Source organism: Gopherus flavomarginatus, chromosome 3 (assembly GCF_025201925.1).
Source record: "Gopherus flavomarginatus isolate rGopFla2 chromosome 3, rGopFla2.mat.asm, whole genome shotgun sequence".
Classification (NCBI taxonomy): domain Eukaryota; kingdom Metazoa; phylum Chordata; order Testudines; family Testudinidae; genus Gopherus; species Gopherus flavomarginatus.
Window position 1 is genome coordinate 253389635 of NC_066619.1, and position 24057 is coordinate 253413691.

General features: G+C 43.2%; 1 protein-coding gene across 1 annotated transcript in view; it reads left to right on the top strand.

Moving 5' to 3' along the window:
* The first annotated feature begins 8090 nt into the window (after nucleotides 1–8090).
* Nucleotides 8091–24057, top strand: part of LOC127048246 (uncharacterized) — a 176954-nt gene continuing 160987 nt past the window's right edge. Inside the window, exon 1 of the mRNA XM_050947857.1 lies at nucleotides 8091–9470. Within this exon, the coding sequence (XP_050803814.1) occupies nucleotides 8100–9329 (1230 nt within the window). The 5' untranslated portion in view covers nucleotides 8091–8099 and the 3' untranslated portion in view covers nucleotides 9330–9470. The remainder of the gene's footprint in view (nucleotides 9471–24057) is intronic.

Genomic DNA, 24057 nt, shown 5'->3' on the forward strand with positions numbered 1-24057 from the left:
GGTGGAACTGCAGATGGAGCTGAATTTAAGCTGTTATGCAAGCGCCCCCGAGGCTTCTCCGTCAGCCAGTCCCCTCCTCCCCCTGCAAGCTGGAATGCAAGGTGGGGGTGAAGCGCCGAGCCTAGCTGCCTTCCACAGCGTGGCCGGAGGAGGAGAGAGGAGAGAAACGTGACAGAGTGAGTTTTCACTTTACAGGTTTTTATTCCAATATTAAAGTTTTATTAGAGATAGGATTGGTAGTAGTAGCTTTAATTTGTACATCAAAGTCATGCAAAGGGATCCATGAAGTTAAGTGTGTAGGAGAGGCGGATTGCTTGCGATAAGGAATGTACGTTACTTTCACCCCTGCATAGAATGTTCATGGACCTTTGTATCAATAAGTGCTATAAATACTTGTGCGTTCCTGGCTCATTGAGTGAGTTTTCTGTGGAACCTGGAATCACTAGGGAGTGATTAATGCAAAATCCCAAAGCTGGTTATGCACAGCCCTGGGGAAAGTGGCAGTGACTGGTTTTACCTGTTTCAGGAGGCCTGAGAACAAAGGCTTTTGGGGTATAAAAGCTGAACTTGAACTGATGGAGAGGGCTTCATAATTCAACAAATGGACATAACCTTTTGTCCAAGGGAGAAACAAATTCTTCAGAAGAGTGTAGAGGACTGGAACCTGCCAGGGTCTCCACAGGACTGATGGGGGACATTGGTAAGCTTAAATATGTATTTAGACTCTTTTATATCTTTTCTCTGTAAAGTTTTTATCCTAAACTAAATGTACTCTCTTTGAAAGAGCTATTTGGTTACTGGTAACTTCTGTCATACACTGGTCATAGCCCTTGGAGAGAAACAAAATGCAGGGGCTGGACTATAGTCAGACTGGCTGAGGGAATCAACAGTGAAGTGTAAGGTGGTTACAAGCCTAAACCTCTGCTCAAGAAGGAGGATCCCTGCTCAGAGGAAGGTGATGGCTGAAGGCCTGCAACCTGAGAGTGCATTTCTTGTGTAGACCCTGAAGAGTTGGAGGTTAAAGGTGCTGCGACCCTGATGCTGTAACAGTGAGCAAATGGAAATTATCAGCACATATCTCAGAGATGTGAACCTACCAGACTGTCTGGAAAATGCAACAATCTGCCAGATTCTCAGAAACTCAACACTTACTGCAAAACACCTGTCCAGCAAGACCCATCTCCCACTTCCTCAGTGTTACCCAAACACCCACACCACATGGCATCTGCCAACATCTTAGCTGCTTTGCAACAAGCTGAGACAGCTCTGCTTCCTTCTGAGCCAGTTCCAACATTGATGACAGTGCCTCCTGCACAGGTACCCTCTCCTCTCTCCCATCCTTCCATGCAGCTGGGTCCATGCTTTCCTCCTTCAGGCTTTGCAGCAATTCCTTTAAAGCACAGGTAGTCTGGCATGGAGTGTGCTGGTGCACATCTTCCACTGCCACCTCCAAGGGCTCTGATACAACTGACAATTCTTGTACCCTCACCTGAGAGGTCTCCCCCCTGGTCTTCTACCAGGACCTCCTCAGGACCTGGAAGCTAGTCTTCACGATTAAGTCCATAGCAGCCACCGAGGGGGAGGACCTGCTGGCAGAACTCCTGCTACACAACCCTTATCTATGTATGCAGGTGGTGGGAGATTGGTCCTGTCTGGTACCACCAGAGTTGGAGACCTCCTAGATTATGATCAGAGGGACTAGACTGACCCCATGGCACTTAGTCAGTGCATCAGGCTGTCCACCCCATATGTCCCCCATTGTGTGCTCTAGAAGTTAAAGGCAGTCTTACCTCCTGCTTCTCTTGCTTTCCTTGAACAGGCCCTGCAGGAGAGTGCTTCCCACCCATCTATCACCCTTGCCCATTGGATCTCATCATCAGACTCCTGCCACATGAGCCTCTCTGGCCACTCGCAACATGCAATCGAAATCGGCTGAATGCCATCTAGTTGGTCTGCCTGCACACCGTGCCCAGACAACATCTGCATACATCTGTGCTTCACACCATTCACTTCCTTGCCCTTGTGTCCTGTCCCATCAACAAGTGACGGGACCTATTGCCACCTAAGTAGGCAAGCAACCCCGGTAAACCAGTCTGTAATCCATTCTGGTCCCGTAGCCCATGAGGGATATTAGTTAGTAGTTCCTTCATGTGCTGTGAGCATGAGCATTTACCTGGAGCAGTTCACAAACTCTTCTGGCACCTATCACTTTTGGGGCGAGAGGAAGACCCTGGTGCACATGTTTGTAGAGTGCATTAGGTTACAGTCTCTCTTCTGGCTCCTCCAGAAACTTTCAATAAGGTTCTGGCTGCACTTTTCCCTGTACCTCTTGATCCTGCACACTCCATCTGTGGTTGCACAAAGCCGTGGGATCTCCTTATCAACCTGCTCCTGGCACTGGTCCATATGGCCCTCCATCACACCAGGAGGAGGAAGTTGGATGGAGCTACTCTGCCACAGTCCAGCCTATTTCAGACCCCTAGTCTGGTCACATCTCTGAGCAGAGTTTCTTTGGGTTTTTTGACTCATTGAATGTCTTTGAGGAGCAATGGGTGCTGTTGAGGGTTCTCAGCTTGGTGTCCCCTTCCAGGTACCTGGTTTTCACCGTATGACCTTCATTCACATCCTTATTCTATCATTTGTGTCCCGAGTATTCAATTGTGGCTTGGGTTCACTGGCCTCTCCCCCCCGCAGGTAAGGGGAGGGCTTTTAGCTATGGGCGGATTTAGGTCTACTGTCTCCCATAATCCACAACAGGTGGAACCCTCTCCTCTCACCCATAAGGGGGAGGGAGAAAGGACAGGGCAGGGAAAGAGAAATTAGTGGAGAGAGATGACTTTGTTGAGTTAGTTCTGAGCCTGAGCCTGCATAAGCCTTATGAGTCATCCCTGAGCCAGAGTGTGATGAGTCAGAGGCAATTACCTGTGGGTCTTGTCATAGGCCCCAAATCATTCAATCAGGGATCAGCCAATCCAAGGTGAGGACCCACCCAGGTGATCCCAAGGCAGCTATATAAGTGCCTAAGGGAAGCAGTCTTTTCAGTCTGCTCAGGGTCATAACCTGGCTTGGAACACTTCCATTGCCTAGTAGTTCTGACAGACTGTTGCTGCCTCAGCCAGCAACCTAGGAAATCTAGGTTGTCAAAGGCAGAATTCTACTGTGCTATGCCCTGTTCTTCACTGGTATAGATGCCTGAGGGACCTTACATTAGTGGCATACGTTAAAGTTGGCACCCACTGAAGTCAGGTGGCTGGGAAACAGGGAACCATGATCTGCTCCCCAACAGCCTCAGCTGCAGTAGAGAATCAAGCTTGCAGTTTTTCCTGTGGCATTATGTGGATTTGTTCCAGCAAGTAATTTTTTCTAGATAATTTTTCTTATCACCCCAGATTTAGAATTTTCTATAAAAAATTTGCTAGTTGAAGCCCTGAGCAGAAATGAAATGTGAAAGGTTATTTTAAAATTTCATTAAGAAAATTTCATCATCTGAATAATTTTTTGTCTTTCATTTCCCTCATTTTAAAAGTTATAGAAAGTTCAGACAACTATATTTTAATGATCAAGGCAAATATAGGATACTTAATGGAGTAGTAAAGTCAATGATCAGATATCATCAGCTTCTTAAGCCGTTATTGCAATTTGCTACCATGAATTGTTCTTAGAACAAACCAGCTTTTCAGATTCTATCAGATAAACCCACAACCTAATTTGAGGTACAACAGCTTTGAAAGAATTGCATTTTTTAAACTTATTGCCCTTATTTGATAAAAGTAAAAATGACACTTTACACAGAATGTCAATGTTTTAGTAGTACTGTAATAATGACATAGCCACTACATTATATTTACATGAGAATTTATCTTTCCTACCTAAAACTGAAAAATGAGTCCTCCGTCATTGAGCTCTTTATCATTATTATATTTTGCCTCTCTTTTCATTTCCTCTATTCCATATATGAGCATCATTTCCCCTCTTTCTGTCTACCTGAGTTCACTATGTGCATTTCTTAATATAATCTCTCCTTTGTACAGTACCTTTCAGCAAAGCATTTTGCACTTTTTTTCACACTGCACATAATTAACACATGGAACTCATTACCACAGTATATCATTAGGATCAACTGCTTAGTAGGATTCAAAGGAATAGCATTATAGGTAATTATAGGTATCCATGGTTGTGATATTTTTTGTAATATATGTGATAATAAACTCTCATGCTTTTCTGCATAAGCCAACCAATAATTGGGTTGGAAGGAAAATCATAATATAGTCAGGTTATTCTGTACTTATTTTATTAGGTTATTGAGTTCTTGCACCTTTCTCTGAAGAATCAGGTAATGCCTATTGTCAGAGATAGGTTACTGAGCTAAATGAGTCAAATGTGTGATTAATTCTTGTGAGGGATGCCATAAATACATAGGGATAGATTCTTTGCAATACTCAGAAGGGGAAAAGGAAGTGGAAACTATCTACCTGTCCCCTGCTGAGGATTCCCTTTACACAGGAGAGTCTTGGATGAGCATCATAGGGTACGTCTACACTACGGCATTATTCCGATTTTACATAAACTGGTTTTATAAAACAGATTGTATAAAGTCGAGTGCACGCGGCCACACTAAGCACATTAATTCAGCGGTGTGCGTCCATGGTCCAAGGCTAGCGTCGATTTCCGGAGCGTTGCACTGTGGGTAGCTATTCCATAGCTATCCCATAGTTCCCGCAGTCTCCCCTGCCCCTTAGAATTCTGGGTTGAGAGCCCAGTGGCTGATGGGGCAAAAATCATTGTCGCGGGTGGTTCTGGGTAAATGTCGTCAGTCATTCCTTCCTCCGGGAAAGCAACGGCAGACAATCATTTCGTGCCCTTTTTCCCTGGATTGCCCTGGCAGACGCCATAGCACGGCAACCATGGAGCCCATTCAGCTTTTTTTTTTACAATCACCGTATGTGTACTGGATGCCGCGGACAGAAGCGATACTCCAGTGCTACACAGCAGCATTCATTTGCTTTTGCATGATAGCAGAGATGGTTATCAGTCGTTCTGTACCGTCTGCTGCCAGTGTAATTTGACAATGAGATGACGGTTATCTGTCCTTCTGTGCTGTCTGCTGCTATCATGGGTGCCCCTGGCTGAGATCGGCCGGGGGTGCAAAAGCAAAACTGGGAATAACTCCCCGAGTCAATCCCTCCCTTATGGTTTCTAAAAATAGAGTCAGTCCTGCCTAGAATATGTGGCAAATGTACTAGAGAAGCAGTGTATCAGAGAGTACAGCTGCTCTGTGTCAGATCCCGCAGAAATGATGAGCTACATGCCATTCACGGGGGGTGCCCCTGCAACAACCCCACCCGTTGCTTCCCTCCTCCCCCAACCTTCCTGGGCTACCGTGGCAGTGTCCCCCCCATTTGTGTCATGAAGTAATAAAGAATGCAGGAATAAGAAACACTGAGTTTTTAAGTATCAGAGGGTAGCCGTGTTAGTCTGGATCTGTAAAAGCAGCAAAGAATCCTGTGGCACCTTATAGACTAACAGACGTTTTGGAGCATGAGCTTTCATGGGTGAATATCCACTTCCTCAGATGCATGTAATGGAAATATCCAGGGGCAGGTATATATATGTGTGCTAGCAAGCAAGCTAGAGATAACGAGGTCAGTTCAATCAGGGAGGATGAGGCCCTGTTCTAGCAGTTGAGGTGTGAAAACCAAGAGAGGAGAAACTGGTTCTGTAATTGGCAAGCCATTCACAGTCTTTGTTCAATCCTGAGCTGATGGTGTCAAATTTGCAGATGAACTGAAGCTCAGCAGTTTCTCTTTGAAGTCTGGTCCTGAAGTTTTTTTGCTGCAGGATGGCCACCTTAACGTCTGCTATAGTGTGGCCAGGGAGGTTGAAGTGCTCTCCTACAGGTTTTTGTATATTGCCATTCCTAATGTCTGATTTGTGTCCATTTATCCTTTTCCGTAGAGACTGTCCAGTTTGGCCGATGTACATAGCAGAGGGGCATTGCTGGCATATGATGGCGTATATTACATTGGTGGATGTGCAGGTGAATGAACCAGTGATGGTGTGGCTGATCTGGTTAGGTCCTGTGATGGTGTCGCTGGTGTAGATATGTGGGCAGAGTTGGCATCGAGGTTTGTTGCATGGATTGGTTCCTGAGCTAGAGTTATTATGGTGTGGTGTGCAGTTACTGGTGAGAATATGTTTCAGGTTGGCAGGTTGTCTGTGGGCAAGGATTGGCCTGCCACCCAAGGCTTGTGAAAGTGTGGGATCATTGTCCAGGATGGGTTGTAGATCCTTGATGATGCGTTGGAGGGGTTTTAGCTGGGGGCTGTATGTGATGGCCAGTGGAGTCCTGTTGGTTTCTCTCTTGGGTTTGTCTTGCAGTAGGAGGCTTCTGGGTACACGTCTGGCTCTGTTGATCTGTTTCCTTATTTCCTCGTGTGGGTATTGTAGTTTTGAGAATGCTTGGTGGAGATTTTGTAGGTGTTGGTCTCTGTCTGAGGGGTCAGAGCAGATGCGATTGTACCTCAGTGCTTGGCTGTAGACAATGGATCGTGTGATGTGCCCGGGATGGAAGCTGGAGGCATGAAGGTAGGCATAGCGGTCGGTGGGTTTTCGATATAGGGTGGTGTTAATGTGACCATCACTTATTTGCACCGTGGTGTCAAGAAAGTGGACCTCCCGTGTAGATTGGTCCAGGCTGAGGTTGATGGTGGGGTGGAAGCTGTTGAAATCATGGTGGAATTTTTCCAGAGTCTCCTTCCCATGGGTCCAGATGATGAAGATGTCATCAATGTAGCGTAGGTAGAGAAGGGGTGTGAGTGGACGAGAGCTGAGGAAGCATTGTTCCAGGTTGGCCATGAAGATATTGGCATATTGTGGGACCATGCGGGTGCCCATAGCAGTGCCACTGATCTGGAGATATAGATTGTCATCAAATTTGAAATAGTTGTGTGTAAGTATAAAGGCACAGAGCTCAGCAGCCAGTTGTGCTGTGGCATCATCAGGGATAGTGTTCCTGACAGCTTGTATTCCATCTGTGTGTGGGATGTTTGTGTAGAGAGCCTCTACATCCATGGTGGCTAGGATGGTGTTTTCTGGGAGGTCACCAATGCATTGTAGTTTCCTCAGGAAATCAGTGGTGTCACGGAGATAGCTGGGAGTGCTGGTGGCATAGGGTCTGAGTAGAGAGTCCATATATCCAGACAGTCCTTCAGTAAGAGTGCCAATGCCCGAGATGATGGGGCGTCCAGGATTGCCGGGTTTGTGGATCTTGGGTAGTAGATAGAATAACCCTGGTCGGGGCTCTAGGGGTATGTTGATTTCTTCTGGTGTTAGTGTAGGGAGTGTCCTGAGTAGATGCTGTAGTTTCTTAGTGTATTCGTCAGTGGGATCTGAGGGAAGTGGCCTGTAGAATTTGGTATTGGAGAGTTGTCTGGCTGCCTCCTTTTGATAGTCAGACCTGTTCATGATGACAACGGCACCTCCTGATAAAGGCTGATAAAGGAGGTGCCGTTGTCATCATGAACAGGTCTGACTATCAAAAGGAGGCAGCCAGACAACTCTCCAATACCAAATTCTACAGGCTACTTCCCTCAGATCCCACTGAGGAATACACTAAGAAACTACAGCATCTACTCAGGACACTCCCTACACTAACACCAGAAGAAATCAACATACCCCTAGAGCCCCGACCAGGGTTATTCTATCTACTACCCAAGATCCACAAACCCGGCAATCCTGGACGCCCCATCATCTCGGGCATTGGCACTCTTACTGAAGGACTGTCTGGATATATGGACTCTCTACTCAGACCCTATGCCACCAGCACTCCCAGCTATCTCCGTGACACCACTGATTTCCTGAGGAAACTACAATGCATTGGTGACCTCCCAGAAAACACCATCCTAGCCACCATGGATGTAGAGGCTCTCTACACAAACATCCCACACACAGATGGAATACAAGCTGTCAGGAACACTATCCCTGATGATGCCACAGCACAACTGGCTGCTGAGCTCTGTGCCTTTATACTTACACACAACTATTTCAAATTTGATGACAATCTATATCTCCAGATCAGTGGCACTGCTATGGGCACCCGCATGGCCCCACAATATGCCAATATCTTCATGGCCAACCTGGAACAACACTTCCTCAGCTCTCGTCCACTCACACCCCTTCTCTACCTACGCTACATTGATGACATCTTCATCATCTGGACCCATGGGAAGGAGACTCTGGAAAAATTCCACCGTGATTTCAACAGCTTCCACCCCACCATCAACCTCAGCCTGGACCAATCTACACGGGAGGTCCACTTTCTTGACACCACGGTGCAAATAAGTGATGGTCACATTAACACCACCCTATATCGAAAACCCACCGACCGCTATGCCTACCTTCATGCCTCCAGCTTCCATCCCGGGCACATCACACGATCCATTGTCTACAGCCAAGCACTGAGGTACAACCGCATCTGCTCTGACCCCTCAGACAGAGACCAACACCTACAAAATCTCCACCAAGCATTCTCAAAACTACAATACCCACATGAGGAAATAAGGAAACAGATCAACAGAGCCAGACGTGTACCCAGAAGCCTCCTACTGCAAGACAAACCCAAGAGAGAAACCAACAGGACTCCACTGGCCATCACATACAGCCCCCAGCTAAAACCCCTCCAACGCATCATCAAGGATCTACAACCCATCCTGGACAATGATCCCACACTTTCACAAGCCTTGGGTGGCAGGCCAATCCTTGCCCACAGACAACCTGCCAACCTGAAACATATTCTCACCAGTAACTGCACACCACACCATAATAACTCTAGCTCAGGAACCAATCCATGCAACAAACCTCGGTGCCAACTCTGCCCACATATCTACACCAGCGACACCATCACAGGACCTAACCAGATCAGCCACACCATCACTGGTTCATTCACCTGCACATCCACCCATGTAATATACGCCATCATATGCCAGCAATGCCCCTCTGCTATGTACATCGGCCAAACTGGACAGTCTCTACGGAAAAGGATAAATGGACACAAATCAGACATTAGGAATGGCAATATACAAAAACCTGTAGGAGAGCACTTCAACCTCCCTGGCCACACTATAGCAGACCTTAAGGTGGCCATCCTGCAGCAAAAAAACTTCAGGACCAGACTTCAAAGAGAAACTGCTGAGCTTCAGTTCATCTGCAAATTTGACACCATCAGCTCAGGATTGAACAAAGACTGTGAATGGCTTGCCAATTACAGAACCAGTTTCTCCTCTCTTGGTTTTCACACCTCAACTGCTAGAACAGGGCCTCATCCTCCCTGATTGAACTGACCTCGTTATCTCTAGCTTGCTTGCTAGCACACATATATATACCTGCCCCTGGATATTTCCATTACATGCATCTGAGGAAGTGGGTATTCACCCACGAAAGCTCATGCTCCAAAACGTCTGTTAGTCTATAAGGTGCCACAGGATTCTTTGCTGCTTTTACTGAGTTTTTAGTGACATAAAATGAGGGGGAGGCAGCCTCCCAGTGCTATGATAGTCCAGGCAGGACATTAAGCAGTGTGGGGGAGAGGAGCCCAGCATCCCACTGCTATGATAGTCCAGGCAGTACAGAATCTTTTCTTTTCACATGAAAGAGAGGGGGCTCATTGAAGCTCAGCCCCCAGTTGCTATGATGAAGATGGTTACCAGCCGTTCTGTACCATCTACTGGGAATGACCAGGAGTCATTCCTATTTTCACCCAGGCGCCCCCAGCCAGCCTCACCTGAAGCCAGCCAGGAGCACTCACAGGTTGATAAGAAGGATGGTTACCAGTCCTACTGCACCGTCTGCCACCGGAGAGGGGAGAGGAGCGGATACTGGTCTTCACTGCTGCAGCATCGCGTCTACCAGCAGCATTCAGTAGACATAGGGTGACACTGAAAAAAGTCAAGAAACGATTTCTTTCCCTTTTCTTTCACGTGGGGGGGAGGGAGTAAATTGATGAGCTATTCCCTGAACCACGCCGGACAATGTGTTTGACCCTACAGGAATTGGGAGCTCAGCCAAGAATGCAAATACTTTTCAGAGACTGCTGTGGACTGTGGGATAGCTGGAGTCCTCAGTACCCCCTCCCTCCCTCCATGAGCATTCGTTTGAGTCTCTGGCTTCCCGTTATGCTTGTCACGCAGCACTGTGTAGCCTGTAGATTTTTTTTTCAAATGCTTTGGCATTTCATCTTCTGTAATGGAGCTCTGATAGAACAGATTTGTTTCCCCATACAGCGATCAGATTCAGTATCTTCCATATGGTCCATGCTGGAGCTCTTTTTGGATTTGGGACTGCATTGCCACCCGTGCTGATCAGAGCTCCATGCTGGGCAAACAGGAAATAAAAATCAAAATTTCGCAGGGCTTTTCCTGTTTACCTGGCCACTGCATCCGAGCTGAGATTGCTGTCCAGAGTGGTCACAGTGGTGCACTGTGGGATACCGCCCGGAGGCCAATACCGTCAATTTGCGGCCACACTAACCCTAATCCGATATGGTAATACCAATTTTAGCGCCACTCCTCTCGTTGGGGAGGAGTACAGAAACCGATATAAAGAGCCCTTTATATCGATATAAAGGGCCTCGTAGTGTGGATGGGTACAGCGTTAAATCAGTTTAACGCTGCTAAAATCGGTTTAGACGCGTTGTGTAGACCAGGCCATAGTGGTGTAGCAGGCAACAATGCTGCCTCCTCCTCTTCATCCCTAATATAGGAAGTATGTTGGGACAGGATGGGAAAGAGGCAAACTTCTGAGCACTGTGTTGTTCTATCAAAATATTTAGGATAACTTTTCAGGAAAAAAATATAGATGTTTCCTGCAGAGTGCAGCTTACTACAAGCTTGTTTGCCAGCTGGTGTTGCTTTGATGCTTGGGACTTCTATCATGCCATCACTTTTAAAAAGCTGCAAATCAGGGATTATGTTTATGATTATTTTTGTTTAAATAGGAAAACAAAGAGATTTCTCAGTCCCGCTCTCCTCCATTCGGAAAACATTAGCTCCACTCTTTTTGTTACATACACATTAGCTTTGTCACAGGCCAAAGGGCACATTTCTTTGAGGAAGCCCCTTGGTAGAATATTGGCAGCACAGCACTACCCATCTGTCTGAAATGAGAGCAGAATTTGTATTTGATGCTCATTTGTAAGCTAACATATCTAAACATCACTTTCAAACTATTGGTTTTATTAACAGAGGATATTAATATTATATGTATTTACACCATTAGTCTGTTTTATACATAAGAAATGAAGCAGAGTAATAGTAATAACAGAGAATAAAACTGTCTTCAGCATCTGCATTACTAATTGTATATAGTGCTTTGGTTTATTTTCATTGCCTAGTATTTGCTGTATATGCAAAAATAATGAGCTGCAATAACACAGGTCCTTTACAAAAATTACCCTTTTCTCAACTGGCTTTATATTAGGTCAGATCTGAATTATTGAAGAATGGCTGTTAGGAATGATTTATTGTTTTTATATAGTTCATCTGATATTTAAAATTGCTGTATGGTTATTTTAAATGAAAGCTGTAGAGATGACATGGTACCAAAAACAACAACCAGTTTTTTAGGGACATTAACAAAAGAAACAAATACATACAGCAGGACATAATAAAAGGAGAATCATACGTGTGACTGAAGTCTTGATTCAGCAAGATACTGCTGTAGCTTCTCTGCTCTGGTACCCCAAATGGCTAAGTTAAATCTAGCTTGGCTATGTCTACATGAGCTGTAATCACACATCACAAGATGGTAGTGTCAATATGTCTTAAGTCAGTTCATCAATCAAAGGCTATGTCTACACCATGGACCTTACCGTGGCACAAATATACGGCTGCAGCTGTGCCGCTGTAAGGTCTCCTGTGTAGCTGCTCTGTGCTGGTGGGAGATGCTTTCCCGCCGACATAGCACTGCCCACACCAGTGCTTTTGTTGGTGAAACATATGTCTTTTTTTCACACCCCTGACCGACAAAAGATTTACAGGCAAAAGTGCTAACGTAAACAAAGCCTAAAGCTTCTTTTAAGTCCAAAAGAGATCTGACAAGAAAAAGTTCTAAAATACTCAAATCAGAAGTTCAGATCCATTGCCCAGAAGCTAATGGAAAATTAAGCTGCAAAAAGCTTTATTAAGGCACAGTCAAGTTGCTAAGTGCAATTGAAAGGATGATATACCACTATAAGCTTTCTTTAAAAAACCCAGCCATTAAAAACTTATGAAATCACAAGCTAAATAATTTATATTTCCTGTCTTCAGAAAAAAAGCAGCTTACCTGCTTTGGAAAATAGAGGCTTAACTAAACCACCAACCCTTTTATTTAATGCAATTTTCTCATACAACGCCCCATAGGTGTTGGTTATTCTGACATTGTATAGTACTTTTCTTGCCAGAAACCAGCACTGAAAATGAACACGGATCTTATTTACTGAGCATGCACCATTGTTCCATGAAATTCCCTTCTTCCTAGAGAACATGCCCTTTTCCGGGTCATGGCATGTAGAAATACATACAGTCTATATCCATACTCTTTCACATTTACTCAGTCTGCATACTTCTAAAAAGAAAGGATGTGTAAAATGTAGGGGCTAGATCAGGGATCGGCAACCTCTGGCACGCGGCCCGCCAGGGTAAGCACCCCGGTGGGCCGGACCACTTTGTTTATCTGCTGCGTCAGCAGGTTCGGCCGATCGCAGCTCCCACTGACCGTGGTTCGCCGCTCCAGGCCAACGGGGGCTGCGGGAAGTGGCAGCCAGCACATCCCTTGGCCTGCACCACTTCCCACAGCCCCCATTGGCCTGGAGCGGCAAACCACGGCCAGTGGGAGCTGCGATCGGCCAAGTCTGCTGACGCACAGGTAAACAAACTGGCCCAACCTGCCAGGGTGCTTACCCTGGCGGGCTGCGTGCCAAAGGTTGCCGATCCCTGGGCTAGAGTCTACTCTCAGTTGCACAGGTGAAAACCCATTGCCTGTACGTCTGATTCCTAGCTCCATTACACCATTTTTGTGCTGGTGTAATGCCACTGAGTTTATGCAGGTCTGACTTCAGTGGAGTCACACCCACATAAACTAGTGAAATGAACCAGAGAATCAGACTAACAAATGGAAACACATGTGAAACAGAGTGTAAGTTGGCCTATGTTAATAACAAAACGGACATGTCTTAACTAGACTATGCCCTGATATAGCAGTCATCACCAATCAATGTTGCCTTGTATATTATTGTTTTAGAGCACTTTACAGTATTATAGCTATGCCACTGAAGTAGTTATCCCAGTTCACAAATATACTTTTCTGTACAAAAAATGAACTAAACTTACACACACACGCACTTTTCCCACACCTTCCCCACCTCCACCCCACCCAAGAAATCTGAACAAATTCAGATTCCAGTATTGGTGTAAGTAAAAGCCATTCTTTTCCAAATATAGTCTACGGGTGCTATGTTTGAACCACCTTCTGGAACTTCTACTCCTTTAGTCCCTGATCCTGCATTGTGATCCATGCAGGTGGATTGTTCTGCCTGAATGGAACCCCTTGAAGTTACAGTATAGGATTCAAGGCACTTAGTGAGCTATTGTATAACCCGGGATCCTCTTTTTTTAAAAATTGTTTTATTTAAATGGCCAAAACTACATATATTAGCCAACACATTCCTTCAAGAGTCAATGCCATATGCTAACAGACGGTATCCCATCTGTGGTATAGCTATTGAAAATACATTGCTTTGCTCTGTAAAATAAATATAAGACAGTCTTCAGAGTTTTTCAGGAATTCTTACTTTCAGACCTTAACTCTAACAAAGGGACCTTAGAATCTATTCCTATCTGCCAGTGGACTCTGCGACACATTATATATCCATCCAAAAAGTTTCCATTATTGCGATATCCAAAACAAGAAACAATGTTGGTACATTGTCACTCATACGATTTGAACTTGTACTGGGTGATGAATATTATTTATGTTGATATGTAATAATAAAACATCTTTGTGAAACAAAATGTGAGATTTTTTGCTATTGTTACCACTAGACAAAGAGTCTATTTTATCTGTAAAGTACCAAGAATTCTTTAGGCTATACACTAGTAATACTCTCAAATGATATACCTTGGAAGGATAAAATACTGAAACAACCATACAGGACTAGCATCTATGATTCTACTGAATCCAGTGTGCTTCAACCCTGAATCTCACAGCACTGAACTGCCTCTATTGTTTAAATAAACAGGGAAAATGAGAACACTAGGTGAAAATTATGACTTTTTTCTTTTGTATTTATGTAAAGGTTTGGTAATACAGTTTTTTTTTAAAAAAATCTCTGGCCTGTTTCTGTTTCTGACATTTCCTTCATTAAATATTTGTTCTTCTGCCATGTGACCTCATGAATATTAAATAGAGTCTATGAAGGTAATCAGAAAACACCAGGGATTAAGTAGTTTGGTTAAAAAAAGGAAAACATTAGCTGTGATATGATCATGCCAGACCACTCTACATCAATGTTCATTGGAAAGAAAGGCTGATTAGTTGCGTATACACAGTTTTCACTACATCACAATGCATGTTGTCTCACCTTACAAAGAATACTTCACACTCTTTCTATAGAACTAGTTTAGTAGCATTCATCTGATATAGACCCTCCAACGAGGGTCACATTTCTTGAGTTTTTGCTTAAGAGAGAAAAAAAAAGTCTGTATGTATACGTAATTTGAGTTATGATGAACTATTTTTGTCGATGACTGATAAAAGTTTATTTGATCTGTTTTTTGACAGGTGTACATTATTTGGACTAGATGCATTTTTAAAGATTCTCCTATGGATACTTCCACCATAGATTATTTTCACTCAAGAACTTTGTGCCATCCATAAACTACAGTCTGCATGAATGAAGCTAATATTTAATGGTGTGAATTGGTCCTGCTTGCATATGGGTATTCCTTTTTAATCACATCTTCCTATTTTGAATTTAAAGAAATCAAGGAAGTGCTGAATACAATAACTATTTTTAAAGAAAAATGATTATTTCATATATATATATGAAATAATATTTAGAAATGGGTCAAACGCTTCAATCTTTCTTCCTTAATCTTTGTTGTCTATGGAGGTTTGCCACAGTAAGCATTAAATAAGAACTTTTGCTCACATTTTGTAACATTAAGGCCAACTTATGTAACTGGTGCAGAGTCAATTTCTCATGGAACTCTGAAGTACACAGGGAGGGGTGCGCAAACTGCACCATGCCCTACATTTATAATCTTGATCTAGGAAATTCAAGTGTAGAAAGTCAAGTGAAAAATATAATAAATCAAGCCAAGAATGACTTTGACAAGCTTCTAGCTAATGACACAAAAACTAAACGCAATGTTTTTTTAAGTACAACAGAAACAGGAATCCTACCAAACAGTGGGGTCCAGTGGGACTGTTGGACAATTGAGGTACTGAAGGAGCACTCAGGGAAGACCAGGTCATTGTGGAGTAGCTAAATTAATTCTTTGCATCTGTCTTCACTGAAGAGGATATGGGGGTTATCCTCACACCCAAGTCATTCTTTTTAGGAACCGTCTGAGATTGAGGTGTCCGGTAGAGGAGGTGTGGGAAAAAATACATAAATTAAACAGTAATAAGTCACTAAGACCAGAGGGTGTTCACCCAACAGTTTTGCAGAAACTAATATATGAAATTGCTGAACTACTAACTGTAATATATAACCTATTGCTTAAATCAGCCTCTGTACTAGATGACTGGAAGATAGCTAAGGTAACACCAATTAAAAAAAAAAAGACCCTAGAGGAGATTCTGGCAATTACAGGCCAGTAAGCCTAACTTCAGTATCAGGCAAATTGGTTCAAATTATATTAAAGAACAGAATTCTCAGACACCTAGAAATACACAATATATTGGGGAAGAATCAACATGGCGTTTGTAAAGGGAAATCATGCCTCACCCATCTATTACAATTCTTTGAGGATGTCAAGAAGCATGTGGACAAGGGTGATCCAGTCCACATAGTGTAGCTGGATTTTCAGAAAGCCTATGACAGGGTTCCTCATTAAAGGGTCTTAGGCAAAGAAAGGAGTCATGGGATAGAAGGGAAAGTCCTCATAGATCAGTAACTGGTTAAAACGGTAGGAAAGAAAAGATAGCGTAAATGGTCATATTTCACAATGGAGAGAGGTAAATAGTGGGTTCCCCCAAGGATCTGTACTGGGACCTGTGCTTTTCAACATATTCACAAATGATCTGGAAAAGGTGGTGAAAGTGAGGTGGCAAAATTTGCAGATGATACAAAATTACTCAAGACAGTTAAGTCTAAATCTGACTGTAAAGAGTTACAAGGGAACTAAGTAAACTGGGTAAAACTGAGCAACAAAATGGCAGACAAAATTGAAAGTTGATACGTTAAAATAACGTATATCGGAAAACATCCTAACTATACATACAAACTGATGTTAGTTGTTACCCAGTGCTTAATTTGTAACGAAAGGTGCTGAGGGTCAAGCAATTAGGTGCCAGGGCTGAAGTAATTTTTTTACTTTCATAACTGGCTGAATTGCCAAACCTAGAGGTGCCAAGGATCAGCCTGGTAAGCCCTGGCACTAACTAAGCACTGCTGTTACCACTCAAGAAAGATCCTGGAGTCATCATGGATGGTTCTCTGAAAACATCTGTTCAGTGCGCAGCTGCAGTGAAAAAAGCTAACAGAATGTTAGGAGCCATTAGGAGAGGGATAGATGAAATGACAGAAAATAACATAATGACAGTATATAAATTTGTGGTATGCCCACACTTGGAATACTGCTTGCAGTTCTGGTCGCCCCATCTCAAAAAAGATACATTAGAATTGGAAAAGATGCAGAAAAAGGCAATGAAAATGATTAGGGGTTTGGAACAGTTTTCATATGAGGAGAGATTAAAAAGACTGGAACTGTTCATCTTAGAAAAGAGATGACTAAGGGAGGATATGATAGAGTTCACCCAATGAAATTAATAAGCAACAAACAAAAGTAAGTACTTCTCCCACAACACATAATCAACCTATGGAACTCATTGCCAGGGGATGTTGTGAAGGCCAAAAGTATAACTGGGTTCAAAAAGATAAAATTAGGTAAGTTCATGGATCATAGGTCCATCAATGGCTGTTAGCCAAGATGGTCAGCGATGCAACCCTATGCTCGGGGTGCCTCTAAACCTCCAGAAGGTGGGACTGGATAACAGGGGATGAAGCACTCGATAATTACCCTGTTCTGTTCATTCCCTCTGAATCATCTGTCACTGGCCACTGTCACAAGACAGGGTACTAGGCTAGATGGACCACTGTTCTGACTTACTATGGCCAAGCTTAGGTAAAAAAGAAAATGATATGAGAATGTTAGTTGCCTTTTTAAGCATTCAAAACACAGGAAATAATGAGCTGCATGCACCGTATGCTACAGTCTTTTACTATGCAATCACACACATACTCAAATTATTAAAAAAATTCTTACAAAGTTACAGGGTGCATAAATTCCATGGTTTGTATGGAGGAATAGAACATTCTTACCTCTTGTATTAAAGAACCTAGGTATAAATAAGTAGTAGACTATCTTCTGCTTCAGGTTCTGTGGTCTGGCCATGTTGTATGAAGGCTAGAACTAAATGGGAGAGGGTAAAGGTGGCTTTAAGTCACTTTTACATTCCCCAATCCCAGGGCCAGCATCAAAGCCACTGTAAATTACAGCTGCAGCTCTCAGTCACCTATAGAGTGATCTGCTGGCATAGAATAACTACAGCAAAGTGCACTCTGGTTACTTTTCCTGACCCGTACCAGGATCTGTGAGAAGGAAATGGTGTAGCGCTGCTCACTATCCCTATGCTACTAGGAAGCCCCCTTTATACAGGCGGGGTCATTTGGCCATTTTACACAGAGAAGAGGTGAATCGGGGGCAATGTGTTTGTTTATTATGTACCCAATCCAGCTCCAAGTAAAGTAAATGAAAAGACTTATGTTGACTGTAACAGGAACTGGTTCGGGTCATATATGAACACTGGGGGGGTTTTGACATCCTTAATTTTTCATTTCCTTGATTTTAAGCATTTGAGGTTTGTAAATGATGTGCTGGATAAGTACATTGTTGTCACTTAGCAAACCTAGCTTATGCTTGAAAAAGTCTTTTGCTTTCTGATAGACTAAGGGACAAGGCAATTAGAGACAGATCCCCAGCCAATGTAACCTGGCATAGCTCTATTGACTGCAATTGGTCCTGAAGAGTCCAATCCAACTCCCACATGAAGTCAATGGAAATGTTTGCATTTACCTGAATAGGAGCCGAATTAAACCTTCCAAGTGATTTACCCAAGGATACAGAATAAATCAGTGGTGGAGTAGTGACAGAAGGTAGGACTTCTCAGTTCCCTTCCCAAACACTATTCCTCCCTGTTCCCCAAAATAGTCACATAATTACAGAATGTTTTTAAAAGCACATTAAAAACTCATATTTACTGCAGAGAGCAAAAAAAGTCTCTGTGCAGCTGCTTGAGAAAGAGTAAATGAAGTGATTCTTATAAATCATTTCATTTTAATGCTATGACATTATTCCAGTACTTTCCTTTCTTTTATTGTTTTGTTCATTGCAAAGGGAAATCTACTGCTTTTACCATAAAATAAGAAAGTTATGTAATCATTTCTATTTAAAGATCAATTTTGGGGTGTCTCTTAAGAGGCATTAGGAATTCACTTTGTGCTGAAACTTAGTTTACAAGAAGTAAGCCTGAGAAGAGAGATTTTTAAACCAAAATTTCAACATAATAGCTTCAGCAGTTTTGAGTTATAAGACTGTAAAAAAGCCACACGTTTGGGACATTTGTTAAAATTTTCCAGGTGCTTTATTGCATTTCTGCAACAAAAGAAAGAAACAAAAGAAAATAAAATGTTGCATGTTATTGTTTTATGATAATGACTAAGACCTTTCGATACTAGAAATAATTTTAAAGCAGACAAGATATGGAATATGTAGTGATTTCCTCTCTCCATTAGTCTTCAAAGGTTTTTTTCCCAGTGCTTAATTTGTAGTGAAAGAGATGCCAGGGCTCAAGCATTTAGGTGCAGGGGCTCAAGCAAGTTTTTTACACTCATAACTGATGCAGCAAGCCCTGAAGTGCCAGGATTATGAACTGCCAAGCCTAGATGTTCTCAGCCTCCAAACACATGCCTCACTTCCAGATCCATGATAGAACATAACAAAACCAAGCTGGTCTGGTCTATCATATAGTGTATACTGTTGCCATGTTGACTGAGTGAGTGAGTGTTTCCTGGTATAACTCACTCAGCCAACCCAGTAACTATGTTACAGTATCAGAAAATAAACTGCTTCCTTAGATCAAAACCATCCCAGTATATCAGGTATATATACTGATTTAATAACAAGGCTCAGATATCGATTTACCCAGTCTGAACATTTCCTACAGACTTAATGAAATTAACTGTAGTTTCCCATAAATATTTAAGGCTCAATCCTAACTTTATTGAGGCTCTACATGAGCACGGGTCCCCACTAATATATCTAATTAGAGGATCAGGTCAACAGTTTCTGTACATGAGAGATTATATCACTCTAGAGACAATAACATTCCATATAGCCTGCTCCCCCACACCTTTCTTTTAAATGAAATTCATCAATACAAAACAAGGAACCACCACCTGTGTACAGACAAAAGCAAGGCCCTGTCCCTGCTTCGCTTCTCTTGAAATTGATAGTTGTGCCATTGACTTTGGTGGAAGCAGGATTAGATTGTTGGATTACACTGACTTTTGTTGATTTATGTTGCAATCTTTAATTCCGGCATCTACACTTCTACCCTGATATAACACGACCCGAAATAACACAAATTAGGATATAATGCAGTAAAGCAGTGCTCCGGGGGGGGGCGGGGCAGGCTGCGCTCTCTGGTGGATCAAAGCAAGTTCAATATAAAGCAGTTTCACCTATAACACGGTAAGATTTTTTGGCTCCCGAAGACAGCGTTATATCGGGGTAGAAGTGATTTGAGATGAATGAACAGCGTTTCTCCCCACAATTTGAGACAGAGTGATAGTAAATGTTATGTAAATACAGCTTTTTTTAATCCTCAGTTTTATTACGTATACTAATTGGCTGAGCAAAGTGAGGCCCTACGCTCAACTCTGACATTTTTGTCATGTGATAACGTGTTAATACCATATCTGATCAGTTCTACAATTTCAGGGACTGAAATCAGAATACTGAAAGGGGGGAAAATGGGGGACACACAGAGCCCCTGACATCTGGCTAGCAGAGCCAGCAGCTCCAGCCACCTCTGTAATTGTGTCTGTCAATCAAAGAACTGGTTGATGGCAGCCATTAACACCTTACAGTATAGCAACACCCCCCATCTCAACCTAGTATAAAATGTTGACACCCTGAACGACTTATCTTCCTGACTGGAAGATAGGAAATAAGAATGGTATGGGAGTTGAAGGGGAAGCGTGAAATGATGGGGCACACAGACTGCCTTGGCAGGAAAGAGAATGGACGATTATGGTATGTGGGGAGTGGGGAGGAAGGGAGGAATTGGGCAAGGGAAAAAGGTAATTGGCAAACACAGATATTCTCTAGCATGTGGGAAGAATGAGGGAACCTGGCCTGAGGGAGAGGATGGGGAAGGATGAATAGAGTCCCTGAAATAGAGGGGGATGGGAGAGTGGCATACAGGGAGCTTGTGTGGGGTGGGGGAAGGGAAGAATGCAAGGAGCCTTTCCTGAGTGCAATGAGCTTGGCCTAGAGAAGCAATACAGAATGCAAACTGCTAGCAATAGTGATTCTTTCAGAACTGTAAATTACAAAACTGGATCTTCAAAAGTGTCATTTGACAAATTAGCATTTATTCTGATAACAAGAAGGTCCAGACATTATAACAGCAGTACAAACCTGCTGGGACCCACTAATATTTTCTATGTTCTTGGTGTTTCCCATTGTCACAGCAGACTTTTAACACACCTCAAAAGCTGATTATAACAAATGAATTTTGGTGGCTTTACTGTTTCAGAGGAAAAACAAAATAAAATAAAAGGTAGGCCAGATCTTCATTTGGTGTGAGTCAATATAGCTCAGTTGGAATCAATGATATTCCACTGCTATCAAATTCATCCTGATGATGCTTGGATGTAAAACTCAGTTCTAAGTGTTATATCCCTGAATGCTTTAGAATGATACACTAGTCAGTGTATTTCAAGGGCAGTTATTGTAGTTGTGTTATCTACCTCCTCTAGTGCAGTTTCTTGGAATTCTAAACATGTACAAGGCAATGGAAAATAAAAAGGGGAAGGCTTATTGTTAAGTTCATCAGAAAGCTATGAGGTGAATATATATCTGTAAGAAACATGAGGTTTAAAAAAAGTAAATCTTATACACAGTAAAAAATATCCACAGGATAAATGCTTTGAATTTTCATTTATATACAAACAACTTTTATTAAACAGAAATGAAAATTAGTCCTATGCCTGCCAGAGGTCATATGAAATACTTCATCCAGGAGACAACCCATGAGTTGCTCTGCTGATTCTTTAGATTTATTATTGTTTGTACAGCGGGTGTCTGGAGGGCCAGGCTCCATTGTGCTAAGCACTGTAAAAACATATGACAAAGCAGATCCTGGCCCTGAAGAGTTTACAGTCTAAGATGAGATACAACGGGGTGCGTTGTGGAGGATAAGAAAACAGTCAGATGATACTGATTAGTATGAGAAGAAATAGTCCCAGCACAACAGCTGCCTAACCACTGTTGAGTTTTTTGTAGGCATCGAAGCAGAGATTTCTCCTTCCCTCCTTGCCCATAGTGGCTCATGAAGCAGAAGGTCAAATAAGGCATTGAAATTTGAGTAATTTATTCAGGAATCTTTACATCATCCTTACTTCCTCTTATCACCCCTATTGAGTTTGTTCAACTAACATCCCAATCCTGAACTCCCACCTTTGAGTTAGAAGTGGGGTAACCTCCTTGTGTGGATTTAAGCTTTAGACTCTCTATCAGGGAGAGAAGTTCTCCTCATGTCAAAGACCTCCCTTCAAGCACCACTGCTCAATTTAGTGTCCCCTCTCTTACCCTAAGACCCTGATTCTGCCCAGAATGTATACTCCAATTGCAACGGCTGGGGCAAAGGCAGCTGGGCCAGTAGTGTTTGCTGAGCTGGAGGTCAAAGACAGAAGTGGAGACTAGATACCAAATCAAGTCAGGAGATAGGTACTAAGGATAGGCCAGGGTCAAGACAGGGCAAAAGATGAGATCTGTAGCAAGTCAGAGTCTGAATTGTGAATTGTTGCTCCATCAGCTCCCTGGAACAACTTTCTGGTTTAAATGGTTGGTGTGGGCCATTCAGGCAGCTGCAGGGTTCTGTTGTTCTGGGCTGTTCAGGCAGTACTTCCTGTGGTGCCTAATCCTCCAGTAATTGCAGGATGCTGTTTCATCTAGTTCCTCACTGACAACATTCTAGTCCTGTGGATCCTTACGCCTCCCCGTCCCTCATGCATGCTGTCCTCTAGTGTGGTGCCAGGCCTGGCTTGTCAGGATGTTCCCCGTGAAGACTTTTTTACTAGGCAGCAGGTTCCTAGGAGAGTTCTTTGGGGCTGTTGCCCTCCAATTCTATGAGGTAGTAGAGTCAGCCTCATTGTGGTTTGGAATCAAGAATAGTGTGCACTATGTAATCCTGATGTCCCTGAATCTTGACTGGTGGCAGCTGCTGTTGGGACCAGTCGAGGAATGGATCCTCTGTGTAAAGCTTCAAAAGTGAAGCATGAAGCAGCAGTGTAGTTTGGGGGGACTGAGGAAGTTGCAGTATGAAGACAAAGGGGCTGATCTGCTGACAGATCTAGAAGAGCTGAGGAACAGGTCCAACTTGTGGGAAGATTTATTTGTATGGAAGTGTCTTGCAGTAAGCCAGATCTTTTGGCCTACTAAAAAAAATGGGCATTCCTCTAGTCGGTCAGCATACTGCTTATAGGCCTTTTTCACATCCTCCAGGTGGTCCTTTAGTTGCTCCTGGATGTGGTCTTTCTGTTGGACCCAGTTACCATCCATCGGGTTCAGTGAATCTGTTGGTAACGTCTGGTGGAAGAAGGGATGAAACCCATAATTAGTGAAAAAGGGACTCTGTCCTGTGGGGGCAGCATTATTGTACGAAAAGTTAGAAAAAGGCAAGAGGGTGGACCATTTATTCTACTGATAACTGATGAACGCATAAATATTGTTCTAGTACTTGGTTTACTCTTTTTGGCTGTCCATCTGTCTGAGGGTGATATACAGTGGAAGTGTACGCATGGACATCTAGCAACCAGAACGTCTCATACCTAAAGTGAGAAATAAGCTGTGGGTCCCAGTCAGAGATGATTTGGCCCGGAACAGAAATGGATGATATTTTCTACTAAGAGCTGGGCTGTCACCTCACAGAGGGCAGGCTGTCATGGAGATAAAATGTGCCATCTTAGTTGATGTACAGTCTTCAAGACTACAGCGTGACCATTAGAGTTGGGGAGTTCCATGATGAAGTCCAAGGTAATTGATGCCCAGGGTTGGGTTGGAGTCTCTAGGGTTATCTAGGAGCCAAGAGATTTTGTTTAGAAAATCTTGAAATGCACACAGGTTGCAAGAGTCTATATAGGCCCGAAGTTTGGCTGGCATCTGGGGCCACCAGAAGAAATGAGAGTTTGTGCAGAAGGTCTTGAGGTGGCCAAAATGGCCTGACAATGGGAGTTATGGTGGAGACATAGCATTTCTAAACAGGAATGCACTAGGTCACCCATTGACGTAGGTCACTCCATCTCACATAGTACATCGTATTTTGGTTAACTCCACATCATGCTGCATCTCCCTAGTGACTGGATCTTGTTTGAAGGAGGAGGATCAGATCTTGGTGGGTCATGATGCTGAGGTAGATATCGGGCTTAAGGAGGTAGGACAATTTTGGCTGGGTTCCTCACCCTCCTGTTAATATTTTCCCTTCTGTGAAAAGGGAGCCATGACCTTCTGG